Source organism: Nerophis ophidion, linkage group LG27 (genome assembly GCF_033978795.1).
Source record: "Nerophis ophidion isolate RoL-2023_Sa linkage group LG27, RoL_Noph_v1.0, whole genome shotgun sequence".
Taxonomy (NCBI): Eukaryota; Metazoa; Chordata; class Actinopteri; order Syngnathiformes; family Syngnathidae; genus Nerophis; species Nerophis ophidion.
Window position 1 is genome coordinate 18,140,495 of NC_084637.1, and position 22,191 is coordinate 18,162,685.

At 39.8% G+C, this 22,191-nt stretch overlaps 1 protein-coding gene across 4 annotated transcripts in view; it reads right to left on the reverse strand.

The window, feature by feature from the left end:
- Nucleotides 1-22,191, reverse strand: part of agrn (agrin) — a 506,995-nt gene that overhangs the window by 187,456 nt on the left and 297,348 nt on the right. For all 4 annotated transcript variants that reach the window (XM_061889588.1, XM_061889590.1, XM_061889587.1 and 1 more), the window contains 2 exons: nt 17,593-17,817; nt 12,160-12,366 (listed from right to left, as the gene is read on the reverse strand). In XM_061889588.1, the coding sequence (XP_061745572.1) occupies nt 12,160-12,366; nt 17,593-17,817 (432 nt within the window). The remainder of the gene's footprint in view (nt 1-12,159; nt 12,367-17,592; nt 17,818-22,191) is intronic.

The window sequence follows — 22,191 nt, forward strand, 5'->3', positions numbered from 1 at the left end:
ATTTTCTACCGCTTATTGGGGTCGCGGGGGGTGCTGGTGCCTATCTCAGCTACAATCGGGCGGAAGGCGGGTTACACCCTGGACAAGTTGTTCGATAAACATTATGGGCGTTTTTGTTTTGTTTTTTTAAATTGATTTTCAGGTTAATCGCAATTCTTATTTGTAAGGAATATTAATAGATTTAAAAAAAATCTAAAATCGATAAATTTTTTTAAATACATTTTTGTACAATCAAAATTAATTTAAAGCGATAATTATATAAAATACAGGTTGTTATAAGGAATGTAATGATAAAGAGTATGGGCATTTTTATTATTTTTTTTCATCAATTTTCAGATTAATCGCGATTCTTATTTGTAAGGATTATCTATTATTGAAATAAAATATATTATTTGTTCCTTCTAAAAAACAAAATTAATTTACAGTAATAATTATATTAAAACACATACATTTAAAAGTGTATGCAAACGTTTGATCAAGAGTATATATATATACATATATATATGTTTTTATGTAAATATATATATATGTATTTCTGTAAATATATATATATATATATATATACATATATCTACATATATATATATATATATAAATAAAGTACCACTGACAGTCACACACAATATATATATATATATATATATATATATATATATATATATATATATATATATATATATATATATATATATATATATATATATGTTTGATCTATTTCCACACGGAATGGTCCCCCGAGCATGGTCAAAAGTCACACTCCTCATATCGTTCATGCAAGGTTTTGGCCTCTGGCCTCCTTCACAAGTTCAGCAGCCAGATGAAATCCAGGACAAGTCTTTTAAAAAACCCTTTTTGTCTTAGTTTCACGCGCAGCCAGAAAAGATGAAAGGACTTAATCTGCGACCGCTTTCATCCTTTTTTATCATCTTTTATCCTCCTGCACCTCCCAGGCAAAGCAGACGCCTCTCGCCACTTTATTAAGGCAGAGCGTGTCGGAGAGGAAAAAAAGGAAATACAAGGAAATCTTCTCAAGTGTAAAATAGGCCTCTATAAAACATATTTTATATATCTTTAAATGCAGCTCTTCATGGATGGATCTATTTCATATTTTTTTAAATGCAGCTCTTCATGCATGGATATTTTTTATATATTTTGATATCGAGCTCTTCATGCACGTATCTATTTTATAGTTTTTAAATGCAGCTCTTCATGCACAGATCTATTTTAAAACATTTTTAAATGCAGCTCTTCATGCACAGTTCTATTTTATGTATATTAAATGCAACTCTTTATACACAGATCTATTGTATATATTTTAAAATGCAGTTCTTCAAGCGCGGACCTCTTGTATAGTTTTTCAAATGCAGCTCTTTATGAACGGATCCATTTGATATTTTATTTTAAATGCAGTTCTTAATGCACGGATCTATTGTATATATTTTAATATCCACCTCTTCATGCACTGATTTATTTTATAGTTTTTTAAATGCAGCTCTTTATGCACAGATCTATTTTATAGTTTTTAAAATGCAGCTCTTCATACACAGATCTATTTTTAAAAATGTTTTTTAAATGCAGCTCTTCATGCACGGATGTATTTTATAGTTTTTGAAATGCAGCTCTTAATGCATGGACCTTTTTTATGTATTTTTAAATGCAGCTATTTATGCATGGACCTATTTAATGTATTTTTAAATGCAACTCTTTATGCATGGACCTATTTTATATATTTTTAAATTCAGCTCTTTATGCATGGACCTGTTTTATGTATTTTTAAATGCAGCTTTGTAGTGTATGCACGGACCTATTTTATATCTTAAAATGCAGCTCTTTATACACAGATCTATTTTATATATTTTTAAATGCAGCTCTTTACGCACGGACCCATTTTATAGTTTTTTTTAAATGCAACTCTTTTTGCATGGATCTTTTTTATATATATTTAAAATCAGCTCTGTATGCAGCGACATATTTTATATATTTTAAAATGCAGGTCTTTACGCATGGACCTATTTTATATATTTTAAAATGCAGGTGTTTATGCACGAATCTATTTTATATATTTTTAAATGCAGCTCTTTATGAAAGAACCTATTTCATATATTTATTTTAAATGCAGCTCTTTATGCACGGACCTATTTTATATCTTTTAAAATGCAGCTCTTCATACACAGATCTATTTTTTTTTTTATTTTTTAAATGCAGCTCTTCATGCACGGATGTATTTTATAGTTTTTGAAATGCAGCTCTTAATGCATGGACGATTTTTATGTATTTTTAAATGCAGGTATTTATGCATGGACCTATTTTATGTATTTTTAAATGCAACTCTTTATGCACGGACCTATTTTATATCTTTTAAAATGCAGCTCTTTATGCACAGATCTATTTTATATATTTTTAAATGCAGCTCTTTACGCACAGACCCATTTTATAGTTTTTTTTAAATGCAACTCTTTTTGAATGGATCTATTTTATATATATTTAAAATCAGCTCTTTATGCACCGACCTATTTTATATATTTTAAAATGCAGGTCTTTACGCATGGACCTATTTAATATATTTTAAAATGCAGGTGTTTATGCACGGATCTATTTTATATATTTTTAAATGCAGCTCTTTATGAAAGGACCTATTTTATATATTTATTTTAAATGCAGCTCTTTATGCACGGACCTATTTTATATATTTTAAAATCCAGCTCTTTATGTACAGATATGTTTTATATATTTTTAGATGCAGCTCTTTATGCATGGTTCTATTTCATGTATATTAAATGGAACTCTTTATACACAGATCTATTTTATAAATTTAAAATGCAGATATTTCTGCACGGACCTATTTTATATATTTTAAATGCGGCTGTTTATGCACCGACCTATTTTACATCTTTTAAAATGCAGTTCTCTATGAATGGATCTATTTTGTAGTTTTTTTAATTCAGCTCCTTATGAGCGGACCTATTTTATATATTTCAAATCCAGATATTTATGCACAGACCTATTTTTATTTTTTAAATTTTTACATCTTTTAAAATGCAGCTCTTTATGCATGGATCTATTTTGTTTCTTTTAAAATGCAGTTCCTTATGCACAGACCTATTTTATATATTTTTAAATGCAGCTCTTTATGCACGGACCTATTGTATATCTTATAGATGCAGTTCTTCATGCTGGTGTTCCTGTCAGCACAGCAAGCGCGTGATTTATTCATGAAAACAAGCCTGCAGTCCACGGGGAACATCTGCAGCAGCAAATACATTTTTCTTTTGTCGCCGCTCAACAGGCATCGAGGGGGATTCTTCTCACTTATGGCCATGAAAAGTCAGGACGTTAATCAAAAAAAAAAAAAAACTGCATTCAGCGCCACCGTGCTGCTAAATAAAGAACTTCAACATTCGCGTGACAATAAAAACATAACATGCACTTTTTGCAATACTTTGTAAATGCCTTTTGCTAACGCTAACTTTGACAAATGTTAATTGAAAAACTATCTCTAATCCTACAGTGTATAGAAATCTGCAACGTAGTACGCAAAGATAGAAAAATCTTAAAATATACATTTCAAAAATGTTCCAAAATTGCTAGAAGAAATTTATGTTAAACAGACTCCACCCACAACCTGACAAAACATCCATAAAGCGCCAACAATACTGCATTTACATTTTGAATAAGAATTGACTAATGCATGCAATTTAAGGACAATTTTTTTATTATTTAAAGTTGAAAAAAAGCAATAATATAGTACCTACGTTTGGACTGCAACATATATTTATTATACTTTTTTTTATTAAGTCGCCTAAATGTTCCTGTAAAATTCACTGTACACAATTTCCGTGTATTTTCAAAACTGGCAGAATTTCAGCTAAAATATACTGTATGGTGTGTCTTTACTCGAAATAACTGGAAAAATGATACTGTTTTTATTTCTAAGGTAAGCAGAACCAACAGGTTTTTTTTTAATCTTTAGTTATAGTACAGACAACCACTGTTATTTTTATGGGACCATTTTGGCGACTGGTCTGGCAGTTTATTTACACTAATATATATATATATATATATATATATATATATATATATATATTCACGGTGGCAGAGGGGTTAGTGCGTCTGCCTCACAATACGAAGGTCCTGCAGTCCTGGGTTCAAATCCAGGCTCGGGATCTTTCTGTGTGGAGTTTGCATGTTCTCCCCGTGAATGCGTGGGTTCCCTCCGGGTACTCCGGCTTCCTCCCACTTCCAAAGACATGCACCTGGGGATAGGTTGATTGGCAACACTAAATTGGCCCTAGTGTGTGAATGTGAGTGTGAATGTTGTCTGTCTATCTGTGTTGGCCCTGCGATGAGGTGGCGACTTGTCCAGGGTGTACCCCGCCTTCCGCCCGATTGTAGCTGAGATAGGCGCCAGCGCCCCCCGCGACCCCGAAAGGGAATAAGCGGTAGAAAATGGATGGATGGATGGATGGATATATATATATATATATATATATATATATATATACATATATATATATATATATATATATATTTTTTTTTTTTTTATTTTTTTTCAATAACGTGTTTTTTTGGTTTCGTTTTGTTTTTCTGATTGTTTTTTGTGAAAATTGTGAGAATTGAAGGAGATATAAAGGAATTTAGGAGTACAAATTATAAAAAAAAATTAAAACTGAATTTACTAAATAATAATTGGACATTTCGTTGAAATTGATGAAGTACTATTTGTAAATATCCATCCATCTGTTTTTCTACCGCTCGTCCCTCCCGGGGAGGCAGGGGGTTGGAGCCTATCCCGGCTGCACTATTTGTAAATATGGTTATTAAAATGACATCTTCATCGCCAAACATTTGTTTTAAAATACTATTTTTGTACTCATTTCCCTCCCATTTGCTATGATTAATATTATAATATCATAATTAAAAATGTGATTTAATTTATTTTTAAATAAAATTAACTATGAATGTAGTTGTTCCTTTTCCTGATTAATGGATGCATTTTAGAAAAAAAAAATCACATTATATTTTATTTCATTTTGGTCAGTAAAAAATGCCCATAATTATTGTATTGATAATAAATGCATTTATTGACACATTCAAATAAATATATATGTAAATATTAAGTTTTTTATAATATTAATATATAATTTGGGTTCTTTTTCATTAATTGTATTGACATATTTATAAAAATATATTAATATAATTAATATTTTGTGTTTTTTTTGACAACACTGTCATTTGTGTTTTCTTAACCAGTAAGTATGTGTTTGTCAGTTGTAATACACTTCTTCACCACTTGTGGCAGTAATGACAATATCAAACAAACAGAAGAAGTCTGGAGATAAAGTCATAGAGACGCATACTTGCCAACCCTCCCGGATTTTCTAGGAGACTCACGAAATTCAGCACCTCTCCCGAAAACCTCCCCGGACAAATTTTCTCCCGAAAATATCCCGAAATTCAGGCGGAGCTGGAGGCCACGCCCCCTCCAGCTCCATGCGGACCTGAGTGAGGACAGCCTGTTTTCACGTCCACTTTCCCACAACATAAACAGCGTGTCTGCCCAATGACGTTATAACTGTAGAATGACCGAGGGCGAGTTTTTGGTTTCTTACGTGGGTTTATTGTTGGGCAGTTTCATTAACGTCCTCCCAGCGCGGTAACAACACACAACAACAGCAGTCACGTTTTCGTCCTCCCAGCGCGGTAACAACACACAACAACAGCAGTCACATTTTCATCTACCGTAAAGCAATTTGTCTGCCGTAAACAGCAATGTTGTGACACTCTTAAACAGGACAATACGGCCATCTACTGTACATGCATATGGTTTGAAAAATAGTGACAGAGAATAGGACACGGATGGTCAATTCAACCCTTAACTTAACAATGAGTAGATGAGTGTTATGTGTGTGTATATGTATAAATAAATGAATATTGAAATTCAAGTATTTCTTTTATATATATATGTATATATATACAATATATATATATACACAGTATATATATATATATATATTGTATATATATATATATATATATATATATATATATATATATATATATATATATATATATATATATATATATATATATATATATATATATATATGAAATACTTGACTTGGTGAATCTAGCTGTAAATATACTCCTCCCCTCTTAACCACGCCCCGCTCCACCCCAGACCACGCCCCTCACCTCCCGAAATCGGAGGTCTCAAGGTTGGCAAGTATGTAGAAATGTTTCTTAAGCACAAAAAATGTATTCAAGAAACAGACATATTATTATTTGTATTAACTTAGTTCACCTTTATTTTAGTACTACATAATTGTATGTAAATGTATTCATCAGGTTTTATTATTTTAAAGTATATTTGATTAGTATTTATTTGTGTAATCACCATAATGACAGTATCCATAGCAGCAGTAATCATAGTGACAGTATCCATTGCATAGCAACAGTAATCATAATGACAATATCCATAGTAACGGCATCCATAGTGACTGTATCCAAAGTAACAGTATCCATAGTGATAACAACCATAGTGACTGTATCCGTTGTAACAATATCCATAGTGAGAGTATTCATAGCAACAGTATCCATAGTGACAGTATTCATAGTGACGGTATCCATAGTGACAACATCCATAGTGACAGTATCCAAAGCAACAGTATCCATACTGACCGTATCCAAAGTAACAGTATCCATAGTGACAGTATCCATAGTGACAGCATCTATTGTGACAGTATCCATAGTAACAGTATCTTTAATGACAATATCCATAGTAACAGTATTCACAGCAACAGTATCTTTAATGACGATATCCTTAGCAACACTATCCATAGTAACAACATTCATAGAGACCGAATCCATAGATACAGTATCCATAGTGTCCATAGTGACATTATCCATAGTAACAGTATCTACAGTAACAACATTCATAGAGACCGAATCCATAGATACAGCATACATAGTGTCCATAGTGACATTATCCATAGTAACAGTATCCATAGTAACAACATTCAAATAGACCGCATCCATAGAAACAGTAACCATAGTAACAGTATCCATAGTAACAATATCCATAGTGGCGGTATCGACAGATACAGTATCCACAGATACAGTATCCATAGTGACAGTATCCATAGTAACAGCATCCATAGATACGGTATCCATAGTGACAGTATCCATAGTAACAGTATCTTTAATGACAATATCCATTGCAACAGTATCCACAGCAACAGTATCTTTAATGACAATATCCTTAGCAACACTATCCATAGTAACAACATTCATAGAGACCGAATCCATAGATACAGTACCCATAGTGTCCATAGTGACATCATCCATAGTAACAGTATCCACAGTAACAACATTCATAGAGACCGAATCCATAGATACAGCATCCATAGTGTCCATAGTGACATTATCCATAGTAACAGTATCCATAGTAACAACATTCAAATAGACTGCATCCATACAATCAGTAACCATAGTAACAGTATCCATAGTAACAATATCCATAGTGGTAGTATCCACAGATACAGAATCCATAGTGACAGTATCCATAGTAACAGCATCCATAGATACGGTATCCATAGTGACAGCATCCAAAGCAACAGTATCCATAGTGACAGTATCTATAGTGACAACATCTATTGTGACAGTATCCATAGTAACAGTATATTTAATGACAATATCCAAAGCAACAGTATCCATAGTGACAGTATATTTAATGACAATATCCTTAGCAACACTATCCATAGTAACAACATTCATAGAGACCGAATCCATAGATACAGTACCCATAGTGTCCATAGTGACATTATCCATAGTAACAGTATCCATAGTAACAACATTCATAGAGACCAAATCCATAGATGCAGCATACAGTGTCCATAGTGACATGATCCATAGTTACAGTATCCATAGTAACAACATTCATAGAGACCAAATCCATAGATACAGCATACAGTGTCCATAGTGACATTATCTATAGTAACAACATTCATAGAGACCGCATCCATAGTGACAGTATTCATAGTAACAGCATCCATAGATATAGTATCCATCGTGACAGAATCCATAGTAACAGTATCCATAGTGACAGTATCCATGGTGACATTATCCCTAGTGACAGTATCCATAGTAACAGCATCCATAGATACAGTATCCATAGTGACAGTATCCATAAAGACAGTATCCATAGTAACAGCATCCATAGATACAGTATCCATAGTGACAGTATCCATAATGACAGTATCCATAGTAACAGTATCCATTGTGACAGTATCCACAGTGAAAGTATCCATAGCAACAGTATCCATAATGAAAGTTTCTATAGCAACAGTATCCATTTATACAGTATCCATAGTGACAGTATCCCTAGTAACAGTATCCATAGTGACAGTATCCATGGTGTCAGTATCCATAGCAACAGTATAAATTGTGACAGTATCCATAGTAACAGTATCAATAGATACAGTATCCATAGTGATAATATCTTTAGGCTCAATCATCTATCCTCAAATCATCATATTAATACGTGTGATATTTGAGTTGAGGTGTGTCCTAAGGGCCACATTGATAGATTTTATATAAAGAAATAACTACAAAAAAATATTACGTGTGATTTCTCATAGTCTCATAGTCATCATTGTCACCGACGTCCCACTGGGTCACTATTGTCACCGATGTCCCACTGGGTGTGAGTTTTCCTTGCCCTTATGTGGGCCTACCGAGGATGTCGTAGTGGTTTGTGCAGCCCTTTGAGACACTAGTGATTTAGGGCTATATAAGTAAACATTGATTGATTGATTGATTGATTTGTATTATAGGTGAATAATTATATTTCTACTCATCATTAGTTTGATTATTTCACATTTTTCTTTTGCTCTTTTTCTTACATTCCCCCCCCCCACACCCCCATGTTATAATTAAATAAAAATACTAATAATATGATTGTGTCAAACATGTTCATGTTCAGTCACACGTTCAACACTGCTTCTTTTTCACATTATCACAGGTTAGTAGTATTTTATTTTTCATTGAACAAACTAAACTTTGTTTATATTTTAAGTATATTTATTTTTTTCATTATGACAGCTTTGAATATTTTAGATCAGGGGCGTCCAAACTTTGATATTTTCTATTTAAAAAAAACACAAATAAAAAGAGACATTGCATATATTCAAAGACACACATTTAAATATATATGATAAGTATATTATTATGAATTATTACTTTCAGTTCAGCTTTGTCTCATCACATTCCCATTGTTTGCTCTCTGTTCCTGACCTTTTTATTGTTTTTGTTTAAAAGAAATACACAACCTTTCACATTTCAACCCACATGTTAGGCATGAAGTATCGCCAACTGTGACTAGGTGTCTGACCATAAAGAAAACACTAGGACTCGTACTTGGCTTTCCTCAGCCAGCGTCACGCTTTGTCGGCTCCTCTTCTGCCACAACATTATTGTTTCACAAGCAAACGCTTCTCTTCTCAGACTTTGGAACACAACCCGGAGGCGACGCAAGCGCGAGTGCTGCTGGTGCCATCTTCTAGTGCAGACTGTCAGCTGTGAGCATCACAGTGGCGCTCCATCTCTTTGGGGGCTACGCCTTGATCCTACTGTACGCGCACCCCCCCCACCCCCCACCCCGAGTTAATCTCCACAGTCTGTGCAGCGATGCCAAAGTCTAATGTGGCGTCCATCTTTGCTGTCTCCTACTGTAGAAGAAAGTAAAACCATGACGTGCTCTCTGCACATTTTTATCAGCCTTTATTCTTTTGAAGTTTAAATTAAAAACACCAAACATAAAAAATATGCAAATGTCGGCAGGCTTTGAGTGTCGAAACAAATCTTGACGGCCGTTCGCCGGAAAGAAAAGCCGCGTTTGCAAACGAGGAGACCAAGCAGCGATGTGCGCCACATTTCCTGTGGATTAGCGCCAGATTAAGAAACCGTCGGTGGTAAGCAGTTGTGGCTGTAGGCAACTCCCTGGCGTTGTCCTTATGGACTCCGCAAGATGGCAGTAGCTGCGTTTAGTGTGAATGTTTTTTGTTGTTGTTGATCATCTGTGGCAGTTCCAAGAGCTGTGGCCCAAAGCCAGGGGGGCGTGTGCCTCCGCGACCACTGAAGCCGCGCATCGCTTGGCCTGTCTGTACCTGTCTGCTGCCTCCGGGGCCCCATGACCCAAAAGCACTCAATAGGACTCTTTCTTAATTTTGACGGCATCCCTCACCGGCGGCTTCAATGATTACCGCCACGACAGGCATCAACCACCTTGCGGCCACAGCTCCAATTGACCGTCTCGACAATAGAGGTACAGAAAATGGTCCACTCGGACTCAATGTCCAGCGCCTCCCTCGTGACATGTTCAAAGTTCTTCCAGAGGCTGGAATTTAAACTCTCTCTGACAGGAAACTCTGTTAGGCGTTCCCAGCGGACCCTCACAATGCGTTTCGGCCTGCCAGGTCTGTCTGGCATCTTACCCCACCATGGCAGCCAACTCACCACCACTTGGTGATTGGTAGAAAGCTCTGCCCCTCTCTTCACCCGAGTGTCCAAAACATGAGACCGCAAATCCAATGACACAACTACAAAGTCGATCATGGAACTGCGGCCAAGTGCACATATGGACACCTTTATGTTTAAACATGGTGTTTGTTATGGAGACGAGCACAAAAGTCCAATAACAAAACACCACTCTGGTTCAGATCCGGGTGGACATTGTTCCCAATCCCGCCTCTCCAGGTTTCACTGTCATTGCCAAAATGAGCGTTGAAGTCTCCAGTAGTACGAGGGAATCACTCGGGGGAGCACTCTCCAGTACTCCCTCAAGTGAATCCAAAAAAGGTGGGTACTCTGACCTGCCGTTTGGCGCGTAAGCGCAAACAACAGTCAGGACCTGTTCCCCACCCGAAGGCGGAGGGAGGCTACCCTCTCGTCCACCGGGTTGAGCGCCAACGTGCAGGCTTTGCTTGCTGGGTAAACAATAATTACCATTCCAGCCTGTAGCTTCTCACTGCCGGCAACACCAGAGTGGAAGAGAGTCCAGCCTCTCTCTAGAGAACTGGTTCCAGAGCGCTTGCTGTGCGTCGAAGTGAATCTGACTATATCTAGCCGGAACTTCTCCACCTTGCGGATTAGCTCAGGCTCCTTCCCCCACAGCGAGGTGACGTTCCACATCCCAAGAGCAAGCTTATGTAGCCGAAGACTGGACCGCCAAGTGCCCTGCCTCCGGCTGCCACCCAGCTCACATTGCAACCGACCTCTATGGCCCCTGCCATGGGTGGTGAATCCATTGGAGGGAGGACCCACGTTGCCTCTTCGGGCTGTGCCCGGCCGGGCCCCACCCCCAAGCCTGGCTTCAGAGGGGGGCCCCGGTGACCCGCGTCCGGGCGAGGGAAATCTGGGTCTTTTGTTTGTATTTTTCAGAGGTCTTCGATGTCAGGAAAAAACACAGAGGCTATTTCATCCCTACAAGCTTTTCCCTGCAATAAAATCCCCTGAAGAGAAGGGAAACCCCGGTATTGAGCACTGTATAACAGATAAACCACAGAAACATGGAATACTGTATATATGAAATAAATCAAATGAAGTTGAGAATGATACAGTAGTTGGAAATGAAAACAAATAATAAAAATGAAATGTACAGTACTACATTATCAAAGTGGAATATTGGCCGTAAAATGGAGAACACAGGGAGGACTGGTAGGGAGGGAAGGAAAATGAAAGTTCTCCAACCTGGGCCGTGACAAATTAGTGAGCAGGAAGAAAAACAAAGACACAAGCAGTAGAAGAAGAAGTAGAAGAAGAGTCCTCCTGCCAGCTCCACTCAAGACTTCATGGGGTGAGGCCAGGTGTCCAGTGTCCAGGGCGGGGGGGACAAAGACAGACAAGACTTCATGGGGTGAGGCCAGGTGTCCAGGGTCCAGGGCGGGGGGACAAAGACAGACAAGACAGTGACTGCAACAAGAGAGAAGAGCTGAGACAACACACAGGTGACCGTGGGTGTGGACCATGGACCATGCGCTGTGGGAGGTGGAGCTGAAAGATGAGCGAGTGAAGGTGACGGCGCCGCTTCGACACACCCCCTCCCACTTGGCCCCTCCCACTTTCACCCCCTGAAATCCCCGGCAGAAAGGAGGCTGGACTCACCACAAGGCCCGGCGTGCTTGACGGGGATGCGGGTCTTGGCGTGGCACTCGGCCTTCCGCCGCACGCAGTCGTTGGCGTACGTGCGGCCGTCCTCGCCGCAGGAGGGCCTGTAGGTGCCGTCGCACTGCAGGGGCTCGCAGGAGCACCGAGAGGTGGGCTGCTCCACCACACACACCGCGTTGAAGATGCACTCCTCCTCGCATTCCTCTGCAGACACACGGGGATAGTTCTTTTACACATGGAGAGTTCTTTTACACAGGGATACTTCTTTGTTGGACCCCACAATCCTTCCTCACCCAAACATCTTTCTGTGTTTTTCTATTGATTTTTTTTTGGACTTTTTAAAGCTTCAACTTTCCTTGGTTGGCAGATATCAGTCAAGCTGTGTTATATTTCTACAATCCAATCAATATTTGATCACAAATTTTGTAAACGCTGAATAAATACTAGGCGCTCATTCAAATTACACTCTCGTTTTCTATTGACGACCAAGATAAAAGTAGTGTTTACAAACTACAATCATTATTTTACCCTCGGGAGAGTTATGTAGGAATTTAGTAGGATTTTGTCAAACTTAGATTTGGATTAAGGTTGTTTCTCCGACGCAGAGGGAATTTAGCACGAGCGAAACATGAATGTGAGTACATCTTTTTATTTTAACACTATAACTAACCAAAGACAAACAAAAGGCGCTCACAGTGGAGGTACAAAACTTGGCTATGGAAACAAACACTTGCACTATGGCATAAACTACTGACATAAACAAAAGACTTAGCACAAAGGCAATTAACTATGAACTATAAACAAAACCTTACACGACATGGAACTGTGAACGAGGGCATGAAGGTAGGAACAGCATGGGTGGGGTGTGGATGCCAGGACAAAGACAGAAAAAGAATGACTTAAATAGCAGCTGTGATGATTAGTGAAAACAGGTGTGAGGCTGAGGACAGGGTAGTGACTAGGAGACCAGGTGAAACTAATGGGTTGGCATGGAGACGAAAACAAACCAGGAAGTGCAAAGACAGAACTAAATGTCTGAACAACTAAACATAACCTGACCAAACATGGCAAAAACAAGACATAATCTTACAGGCATGACAGATTTGTAGCAAGTACAATACAAAAACCTAAATTTTTGTTACATCTGACCACAGAACTTTCCTCCAGAAGGTCTTATCTTTGCCCATGTGATGAAAAAAAAACAAAAATTGAGCTGTTTGGCCACAATAGCCAGCAATATGTTTGGAGGAGACAAGGTGAGGCCTTTAAACCCAGGAACACTATTTCTAAAGTCAAGCATGGTGGTGGTTTTATTATGCTCTGGGTCTGTTTTGCTGCCAATGGAACTGGTGCTTTAAATGGCACAATGAAAAAAGAGGATTACCTCCAAATTCTTCAGGACAACGTGCAATCATCAGCCCGGAGGTTGGGTCTGGGGCCGAGTTGGGTGTTCCAACAGGACAATGACCCCAAACACACGTCAAAAGTGGTAAAGGAATGGCTAAATCAGGCTAGAATGAAAATTTTAGAATGGCCTTCCCAAAGTCCTGACTTAAAAGTGTGGACAATGCTGAAGAAACAAATCCATGTCAGAAAACCAACACATTTAGCTGAACTGCACCAATTTTGTCAAGAGGAGTGGTCAAAAATTCAAGCAGATGCTTGTGGATGGCTACCAAAAGCGCCTCATTGCAGTGAAACTTGCCAAGGGACATGTAAGCAAATATTAACATTGCTGTATGTATACTTTTGACCCAGCAGATTTGCTCAAATGTTCAATAGAACCATAATAAATTCCTAAAAGAACCAAACTCCATTAATGTTTTTTGTGACCAAAATATATATGCTCCAATCACTATATCACAAAAAAATAAGAGTTGTAGAAATAATTGGAAACTCAAGACAGCCGTGACATTATGTTCTTTACAAGTGTATGTACACTTTTGACCACGACTGTATGTATGTATATATATATATATATATATATATATATATATATATATATATATATATATACATATATATGTGCATATACAATAATATGTAAAAAAAAAAAATTCTACATCGAAAAGGTAGTGCAAGTGTTTTTTTAAATTTATAAATATAATTTAATTTTTTTATATCAAAAAGGTAGTGCACGTGTTTTATTACAATATGTAAATATAGTTATTTTGTAAATATTAAAAACAGAAGTGAAATAATGTTTTCTTCAATATGTCAATACATCAATTTTAAGGCATTTTTGAATATACAAAAAAGGAAATATACTTTTTTAAAATATCCATCCATCCATCATCTTCCGCTTATCCGAGGTCGGGTCGCGGGGGAAACAGCCTAAGCAGGGAAACCCAGACTTCCCTCTCCCCAGCCACTTCGTCTAGCTCTTCCCGGGGGATCCCGAGGCGTTCCCAGGCCAGCCAGGAGACATAGTCTTCCCAACGTGTCCTGGGTCTTCCCCGTGGCCTCCTACCGGTTGGACGTGCCCTAAACACCTCCCTAGGGAGGCGTTCGGGTGGCATCCTGACCAGATGCCCGAACCACCTCATCTGGCTCCTCTCGATGTGAAGGAGCAGCGGCTTTACTTTGAGTCCCTCCCGGATGGCAGAGCTTCTCACCCTATCTCAAAGGAAGAGTCGCCACACGGCGGAGGAAACTCATTTCGGCCGCTTGTACCCGTGATCTTATCCTTTCGGTCATGACCCAAAGCTCATGACCATAGGTGAGGATGGGAACGTAGATCGACCGGTAAATTGAGAGCTTTGCCTTCCGGCTCAGCTCCTTCTTCACCACAACGGATCGGTACAACGTCCGCATTACTGAATACGCCGCACCGATCCGCCTGTCGATCTCACGATCCACTCTTCCCTCACTCGTGAACAAGACTCCTAGGTACTTGAACTCCTCCACTTGGGGCAGGGTCTCCTCCCCAACCCGGAGATGGCATTCCACCCTTTTCCGGGCGAGAACCATGGACTCGGACTTGGAGGTGCTGATTCTCATTCCGGTCGCTTCACACTCGGCTGCGAACCGATCCAGCGAGAGCTATAGATCCCGGTCAGATGAAGCCATCAGGACCACATCATCTGCAAAAAGCAGAGACCCAATCCTGCGGTTACCAAACCGGAACCCCTCAACGCCTTGTCTGCGCCTAGAAATTCTGTCCATAAAAGTTATGAACAGAATCGTTGACATAAGGACAGCCTTGGCGGAGTCCAACCCTCACTGGAAATGTGTTCGACTTACTGCCGGCAATGCGGACCAAGCTCTGGCACTGATCGTACAGGGAACGGACCGCCACAATAAGACAGTCCGATACCCCATACTCTCTGAGCACTCCCCACAGGACTTCCCGAGGGACACGGTCGAATGCCTTCTCCAAGTCCACAAAGCACATGTAGACTGGTTGGGCAAACTCCCATGCACCCTCAAGAACCCTGCCGAGAGTATAGAGCTGGTCCACAGTTCCACGACCAGGACGAAAACCACACTGTTCCTCCTGAATCCGAGGTTCGACTATCCGGCGTAGCCTCCTCTCCAGTACACCTGAATAAACCTTACCGGGAAGGCTGAGGAGTGTGATCCCACGATAGTTGGAACACACCCTCCGGTCCCCCTTCTTAAAGAGAGGAACCACCACCCCGGTCTGCCAATCCAGAGGTACCGCCCCCGATGTCCACGCGATGCTGCAAAGTCTTGTCAACCAAGACAGCCCCACAGCATCCAGAGCCTTAAGGAACTCCGGGCGGATCTCGTCCACCCCTGGGGCCTTGCCACCGAGGAGCTTTTTAACTACCTCAGCGACCTCAGCCCCAGAAATAGGAGAGTCCACCACAGATTCCCCAGGCACTGCTTCCTCATAGGAAGACGTGTTGGTGGGATTGAGGAGGTCTTCGAAGTATTCCTTCCACCCATCCACAACATCCGCAGTTGAGGTCAGCAGAACACCATCCGCACCATACACGGTGTTGATAGTGCACTGCTTCCCCTTCCTGAGGCGGCGGACGGTGGTCCAGAATCGCTTCGAAGCCGTCCGGAAGTCGTTTTCCATGGCTTCCCCGAACTCCTCCCATGTCCGAGTTTTTGCCTCCGCGACCGCTGAAGCTGCACACCGCTTGGCCTGTCGGTACCTGTTCACTGCCTCCGGAGTCCTATGAGCCAAAAGGACCCGATAGGACTCCTTCTTCAGCTTGACGGCATCCCTCACCGCTGGTGTCCACCAAGGGGTTTTAGGATTGCCGCCCCGACAGGCACCAACTACCTTGCGGCCACAGCTCCGATCTGCCGCCTCGACAATAGAGGTGCGGAACATGGTCCACTCGGACTCAATGTCCAGCACCTCCCTCGTGACATGTTCAAAGTTCTTCCGGAGGTGGGAATTGAAACTTTGTCTGACAGGAGACTCTGCCAGACGTTGCCAGCAGACCCTCACAATGCGTTTGGGCCTCCCAGGTCTGTCCGGCATCCTCCCCCACCATCGCAGCCAACTCACCACCAGGTGGTGATCGGTAGAAAGCTCCGCCCCTCTCTTCACCCGAGTGTCCAAAACATGAGGCCGCAAATCCGATGACACAACTACAAAGTCGATCATGGAACCGCGGCCTAGGGTGTCCTGGTGCCAAGTGCACATATGGACACCCTTATGTTTGAACATGGTGTTTGTTATGGACAAACTGTGACGAGCACAAAAGTCCAAATAAATAAATAAATACATTGATATCATTTTTTAATATCAAAAAGGTAGTGTAAGTGTTTTTTTTATATGCAAATATATATTTAAAAAAATTTAAAATAAATAATGAGGTGGCAACTTGTCCAGGGTGTACCCGCCTTCCACTCATGTGCAGCTGAGATAGGCCCCAGCACCCCCCACGACCATGAAAGGATCAAGCGGTAGGAAATGGATGGTTGGATGGATGGATTAAAAAATGAAGTGAAATCCTATTTTCTTCAATATGTAAAAATAGTTTAATTTTTTAAAATATATAAGGAAATCAACTTTTTTTTCAATACGTAAATATATTCTTACCAATTCTTTAATATCAAAAAGGTAGTTTTTTTCACTGTGTAAATATATTTATTCTTTAAATTTTAAAAAAGAAAGTGAGAGCCTTTTTTTTCTTTGAAATGTAATCATTTTTATTTTTTTAAATTTTAAATATATAAAACATAAATTATAATGTTTTTAATGTGTAAAAATATATTTTTAAATGTTTTTAATATAAAAAGGTAGTGAAAACGTGTTATTAAAAATACATGAATAAATAAATTTTCAAATATCTAAATATAAATATGTGTTTATATATTTAAATACGTATATTATACTTAAAATAGGCTTAATGCTTCAGTCACACGCAGGATTCTCACAGGAATGAGGCAAGAATACAGTGTGACCTCATCACGCGTGAACGACAAGGGGAAGTGGGATCTTACCCAGTTTTCTGCACCAGCCGGCATGAAGCTTCCGGAGTTTGACGCCCTTCTGCAGCCCGGTGGCCTTCATGGCGCACTCGCTTGGGTACGTTTGACCGTCGCTGGCGCACAGCGGCTCGCCCGCCGGGGGGCAGGAGTCCGGCGAGCCAAAGACGTGCGGGCGGCGGGTGAGCGCCTCCACCCTGCACATCGTGTTTAGGCTGTTCTCGCTGTCTTTGCAAGGGTCTGTGGGGACACAGTCGGCAAAAAATTTGCATTTGTCAAATATTGTGCGATTATGAGCAATTCATACTATATATGTATTTATATATACAGTATACACATACACACATGCATATATACTGTACATATATACATACATATATACTGTATACATGTATATATGTATGTATGTATATGTACGTATATATACATATATACATACATGGGTATACATATACACATGTATATAAATACATATATATGTATATATACATATATATGTATATATACAAACCCCGTTTCCATATGAGTTGGGAAATTGTGTTAGATGTAAATATAAACGAAATACAATGATTTGCAAATCATTTTCAACCCATATTCAGTTGAATATGCTACAAAGACAACATAGTTGATGTTCAAACTGATAAACATTTTTTTTTGTTGCAAATAATCATTCACTTTAGAATTTGATGCCAGCAACACGTGCCAAATTAGTTGGGAAAGGGCATGTTCACTACTGTGTTACATCACCTTTTCTTTAAACAACACACAATAAACGTTTGGGAACTGAGGAAACTAATTGTTGAAGCTTTGAAAGTGGAATTCTTTCCCATTCTTGTTTTATGTAGAGCTTCAGTCGTTCAACAGTTCGGGGTCTCCGCTGTCGTAATTTACGCTTCATAATGCGCCACACATTTTCGATGGGAGACAGGTCTGGACTGCAGGCGGGCCAGGAAAGTACCCTCACTCTTTTTTTACAAAGCCACGCTGTTATAACACTTGTCTTGCTGAAATAAGCAGGGGCGTCTATGATAACGTTGCTTGGATGACAACATATGTTGCTCCAAAACCTGTATGGACCTTTCAGCATTAATGGTGCCTTCACAGATGTGTAAGTTACCCATGCCTTGGGCCCTAATACACTCCCATACCATCACAGATGCTGGCTTTTGAACTTATCGCCTATAAAAATCCAAATGGTTATTATCCTCTTTGTTCTGGAGGACACCACGTCCTCTGTTTCCAGATATAGTTTGAAATGTAGAATCGTCAGACCACAAAACACCTTTCCACTTTGCATCAGGCCATCTTGGGTGAGCTTGGGCTCAGCCAAGATGGCGGCGTTTCAGGATATTGTTGATGAATGGGTTTGGCTTTGCATAGTAGAGTTTTAATTTGCACTTACAGATGTAGTGACCAACTGTAGTTACTGACAGTGGTTTTATGAAGTGTTCCTGAGCCCAAATGGTGATATTCTTTACACACTGATGTCGGTTTTTGATGCTGTGCCGCCCGAGGGATCAAAAGTCCATAATATCATCGTTTTCGTGCAGTGATTTCTCCAGATTCTCTGAACTTTCTGATGAATTTACGGACTGTAGATGGTAATATTCCTAAATTCCTTGCAATAGCTCGTTGAGAAATGTTGTTCTAAAACTGTTCGACAATTTGCTTACAAAGTGGTGACCCGAGCCCCATCTTTGTTTGTGAATGACTTGGCATTTTATGGAAGCTGCTAAACCCAATCATGGCACCCAACTGTTCCCAATTAGCCTGCACACCTGTGGGATGTTCCATATAAGTGTTTGATGAGCATTCCTCAACTTTATCAGTATGTATTGCCACCTTTCCCAACTTCTTTGTCACGTGTTGCTGACATCAAATTCTAAAGTTAATGATTATTTGCAAAAAAAAAAAAAAAGATGGCGGCGCCCGGAGGGGCTGCGACATCGAAGAGCTCTTGCTAAAGATGGAACATTTGGCAGAAATACCAGACAATTCTACAAACTTTATGGCTGGCTCACATCGTGGTCACTCCGTGATCACGTACGACCGCCAGACACTTCTGGATGTGGACATATAGGGCCGTTTTGGACTGATAGACGCATGCTTGCTAGACCTGCTAACTAGCATGGCAATACTTCGGCGGCTACATCCAGCGGCCTGTGAAGCAGGGGAGTATAGTAGCAGCGGGGGCCGTCTACGGAGCAGACGCCAGCGGTGTGATCGGAAACGCGGATGCCGGGGGGGTTTAAAAACAAAGCAGAAGGCTAATCCCCACAGAACACCACTTCCCTCCATCCTGAAGCCGGATTTAAATGGAAGATGCGAGACTACTGGTCTGGGTAAGGAGTCAGTTAAATTAGAACAAGCTTTTTCTGCTTTGATTGTTTCAGAGTTGGACATGCGTTCTACTGAGGTGGGTAACTATGATGCGTGCAGTTTATCAAAGCAACAAACAAACAATCGGAAAATTCCCGTCATATCAATTCCTAGATATGGTCGTAATTATACTAAATGCACTGGGCATAATAAACACAACATTATTAATATTGCTACTACGGATAATTTGATCAAAAATTCCCTAAAACAGCCCACTACCTATAATATAGGTTTTTTAAACATAAGATCATTGTCTCCCAAAACGTTGTTAGTTAATGATATCATCAAAGACAACAATCTTCATCGTCATCGGTCTCAGTGAAACCTGGCTTAAACCAAACGACTTTTTTGCACTAAATGAGGCATGTCCTCCTAACTTTACACATGCGCATATTGCCCGTCCTCTTAAAAGGAGTGGGGGGTCGCACTAATTTACGACAAAAACTTTAACCTTAGTCCTAACATAAATAATAAATATAAATCGTTTGAGGTGCTTACTATGATGTCTGTCACACCGCTGCCTCTACACCTGGCTGTTATCTACCACCCACGAGTGCCCATTTCGGACTTTATCAATGAATTCTCAGAGTTCGTTGCTGATCTAGTGACACACGCCGATAATATAATCATAATCGGGGACTTTAATATCCATATGAATACCCCATCGGACCCACCGTGCGTAGCGCTCCAGACTATAATTGATAGCTGTGGTCTCACACAAATAATAAATGAACCCACGCATCGCAACGGTAATACGATAGACCTAGTGCTTGTCAGGGGTATCACCGTTTCCAAAGTTACGATACTCCCGTATACTAAAGTATTGTCCGATCATTACCTTATAAAATTTGGGGTTCAGACGCATGTTCGTCAAACTAATAATAATAATAACTGCTATAGCAGCCGCAACATTAATACGGCCACAACGACAACTCTTGCTGACCTACTGCCCTCGTTAATGGCACCATTCCCAAAATATGTGGGCTCTATTGATAACCTCACTAACAGCTTTAACGACGCCCTGCGCGAAACCATTGATAACATAGCACCGCTAAAGTTAAAAAAGGCTCCAAAAAAGCGTACCCCGTGGTTTTCAGAAGAAACTAGAGCTCAGAAATTATTATGTTGAAAGCTGGAACGCAAATGGCGCACGACTAAACTTGAGGTGCACCATCAAGCATGGAGTGATGGTTTAATAACTTATAAACGCATGCTTACCTTAGCTAAAGCTAAATATTACTCAAATCTCATCCACCGTAATAAAAACGATCCTAAATTTTTGTTTAGTACGGTAGCATCGCTAACCAAACAAGGGACCCCTTCCAGTAGCTCCACCCACTCAGCTGATGACTTTATGCAATTCTTTAGTAAGAAAATTTAAGTCATTAGAAAGGAGATTAAAGACAATGCGTCCCAGCTACAACTGGGTTCTATTAACACTGACACGATTGTATATACAGCGGATACTGCCCTCCAAAATAGTGTCTCTCGTTTTGAGGAAATAACATTAGAGGAATTGTTACAACGTGTAAATGGAATAAAACAAACAACATGTTTACTTGACCCACTTCCTGGGAAACTGATCAAGGAGCTCTTTGTATTATTAGGTCCATCAGTGCTAAATATTATAAACTTATCACTTTCCTCGGGCACTGTTCCCCTAGCATTCAAAAAAGCGGTTATTCATCCTCTTCTTAAAAGACCTAACCTCGATCCTGACCTCATGGTAAACTACCGACCGGTGTCTCACCTTCCCTTTATTTCAAAAATCCTCAAAAAAATGATTGCGGTGCAGTTAAATGAACACTTAGCGTCTAACAATCTATGTGAAACCTTTCAATCCGGTTTCAGGGCAAATCACTCCACGGAGACAGCCCTCGCAAAAATGACTAATGATCTATTGCTAACGATAGATTCTGATTCGTCATCTATGTTGCTGCTCCTCGATCTTAGCGCTGCTTTCGATACCGTCGATCATAATATTTTATTAGAATGTATCAAAACACGAATTGGTATGTCAGACTTAGCCCTGTCTTGGTTTAACTCTTATCTTACTGATAGGATGCAGTGCGTCTCCCATAACAATGTGACCTCGGACTACGTTAAGGTAACGTGTGGAGTTCCCCAGGATTCAGTCCTTGGCCCTGCACTCTTCAGCATCTACATGCTGCCGCTAGGTGACATCATACGCAAATACGGTGTTAGTTTTCACTGTTATGCTGATGACACCCAACT